Source organism: Camelina sativa, chromosome 11 (genome assembly GCF_000633955.1).
Source record: "Camelina sativa cultivar DH55 chromosome 11, Cs, whole genome shotgun sequence".
In the NCBI taxonomy this organism is placed as follows: domain Eukaryota; kingdom Viridiplantae; phylum Streptophyta; class Magnoliopsida; order Brassicales; family Brassicaceae; genus Camelina; species Camelina sativa.
In genome coordinates, this window is record NC_025695.1 from 49,369,540 (window position 1) to 49,371,752 (window position 2,213).

The 2,213-nt window shown below is 41.8% G+C and overlaps 1 protein-coding gene across 2 annotated transcripts in view; it reads left to right on the top strand.

The window, feature by feature from the left end:
- LOC104727368 (UPF0496 protein At5g66675-like) overlaps positions 202–2,213 on the top strand; it is a 3,812-nt gene continuing 1,800 nt past the window's right edge. Inside the window, exons 1-2 of one of the 2 annotated variants that reach the window (XM_010446452.2) lie at positions 202–409; positions 525–1,585. In XM_010446452.2, the coding sequence (XP_010444754.1) occupies positions 652–1,585 (934 nt within the window). In that variant the 5' untranslated portion in view covers positions 202–409; positions 525–651. The remainder of the gene's footprint in view (positions 410–524; positions 1,586–2,213) is intronic. The other variant, XM_010446453.2, reaches the window with a different exon arrangement.

A 2,213-nucleotide genomic window follows, 5' to 3' on the forward strand; every position in this document is an offset into this window, starting at 1 on the left:
TGTCGGTATAGTCATAAATAAATATGGTATAGTAGTTAAAGACTAAAAATTTAGAAGAAGAGTGCATAAATACAAATATACAATCAACTGGTAGTTGGTACAGTATTAGAGTATAATAAAGTTGAGGAAAAAAGAAAGAATTAGATTGATAAAAAAAGAAATGCGACTTGACTTAATAATAATGGAAGCAGCAGAGTGGAACATGTCAAACTCGGGACCAATACCAAATTGGAAAATCAAAGAGAAGACAAGTCAAAGACAGAAGCAACTCAGTTGTTTCTCTCCTCTTCTTCTCCCTCCCCACACAGAATCCATCCATCTCTCTCCTTCACCACTCTCTCTGACTCTCTGAGCAACTAAAAATATTTGAGCTCAATCTTATCTCTTCCGGATCCACTTCTAGTTTCAGGTACTTTTGCCTATCCGATCCCACTTTTTTTTAAAAAAAATTCCAGCCTCCGACAAGACAACTAAAACTGTTGTCTTTCAAGATTTTTGTCATATCAAGTACTGATTCTTCTTAGATCTCTCTGTTTCTGCAAGTTCTTCACTTGTTTATCCGGTTGCCTTTCCTCAAAACATCGGTTCTGGATTCACCTTGTCCTAAGAAAAAAGTCAAAACCTTTGGGGTTATATCGTCCCTCACAGTCCATGTTTCTTGGAATCTTCTCCAAAACCATGGAAGACAGATCAAATTCGAGCAGGAACAGAACCACCAACAACAGTCCACCTCTCCCACAGATCAGAACCGACATAGGTTCCTTATACTCTGCAGATCTTTCTGCTTACAATTCAGCTTGCAGAGAAGATCCTGATTTACAATCCTTCGATTCATCTCTCCACCAACGCACCAACAGAGTCATCAACTCCCTCGCCTCTGGTTCCGAAACTCGGTCTTTGTCCTTTGACGCCCTCATTGAAGTCTCAGGTTGTCTTCTCGAGATGAACCAGGAGGTCGTTAGGTTTATCATCGAAAGCAAAGAGGATGCGTGGGACAACAAAGATTTGACATGTTTGGTCAATGCGTATTTCGACAGTAGCATCAAGACCTTAGATTTCTGTAATGCTGTTGATAGTTGTGTCAAACGCGCCAGGATAGGCCAGATGCTCTTGCAGTTTGCGCTTAAGCAATTTGAGATGGAGGAGTCGTCAGGGACCAACAACAACAAATCCGCGGAACCGAGGGGTACGAATAAGTACGCAAAAACTTTAGAAGAGCTTAACAAGTTTAAGGCTTCTGGTGATCCGTTTGATGGAGATTTCTTTATGCTGTTCGAGTCTGTTTACGAGCAGCAGGTTATGCTTCTGGAGGTACTTCATAAGCAAAAGAGGAAGCTTGATAAGAAGCTCAAGAACATAAAGCACTGGAAGAAAATATCGAACGTGGTTTTCGTGACAACGTTTGTCTCTGTTTTGATCTTCTCCGTGGTAGCAGCCGCTGTGGCTGCGCCGCCAGTTGTGACCGCGGTTGCAGCTGCGTTGGCGGTTCCAATTGGTTCTATAGGGAAATGGTGTAATCATCTATGGAAGAAGTATGAAACGGCTGTGAAAGGACAGAAAGATATAGTATTGTCAATGAGGATAGGTGCTTATGTTACCATGAAAGACATGGATAACATTCGGGTACATGTAGATAAGTTGAAGATTGAGATGGAATCGATGATGCAAAAAGTTGATTTTGCGCTAAAGGANGTCCTTTGACGCCCTCATTGAAGTCTCAGGTTGTCTTCTCGAGATGAACCAAGAGGTCGTTAGGTTTATCATCGAAAGCAAAGAGGATGCGTGGGACAACAAAGATTTGACATGTTTGGTCAATGCGTATTTCGACAGTAGCATCAAGACCTTAGATTTCTGTAATGCTGTTGATAGTTGTGTCAAACGCGCCAGGATAGGCCAGATGCTCTTGCAGTTTGCGCTTAAGCAATTTGAGATGGAGGAGTCGTCAGGGACCAACAACAACAAATCCGCGGAACCGAGGGGTACGAATAAGTACGCAAAAACTTTAGAAGAGCTTAACAAGTTTAAGGCTTCTGGTGATCCGTTTGATGGAGATTTCTTTATGCTGTTCGAGTCTGTTTACGAGCAGCAGGTTATGCTTCTGGAGGTACTTCATAAGCAAAAGAGGAAGCTTGATAAGAAGCTCAAGAACATAAAGCACTGGAAGAAAATATCGAACGTGGTTTTCGTGACAACGTTTGTCTCTGTTTTGATCT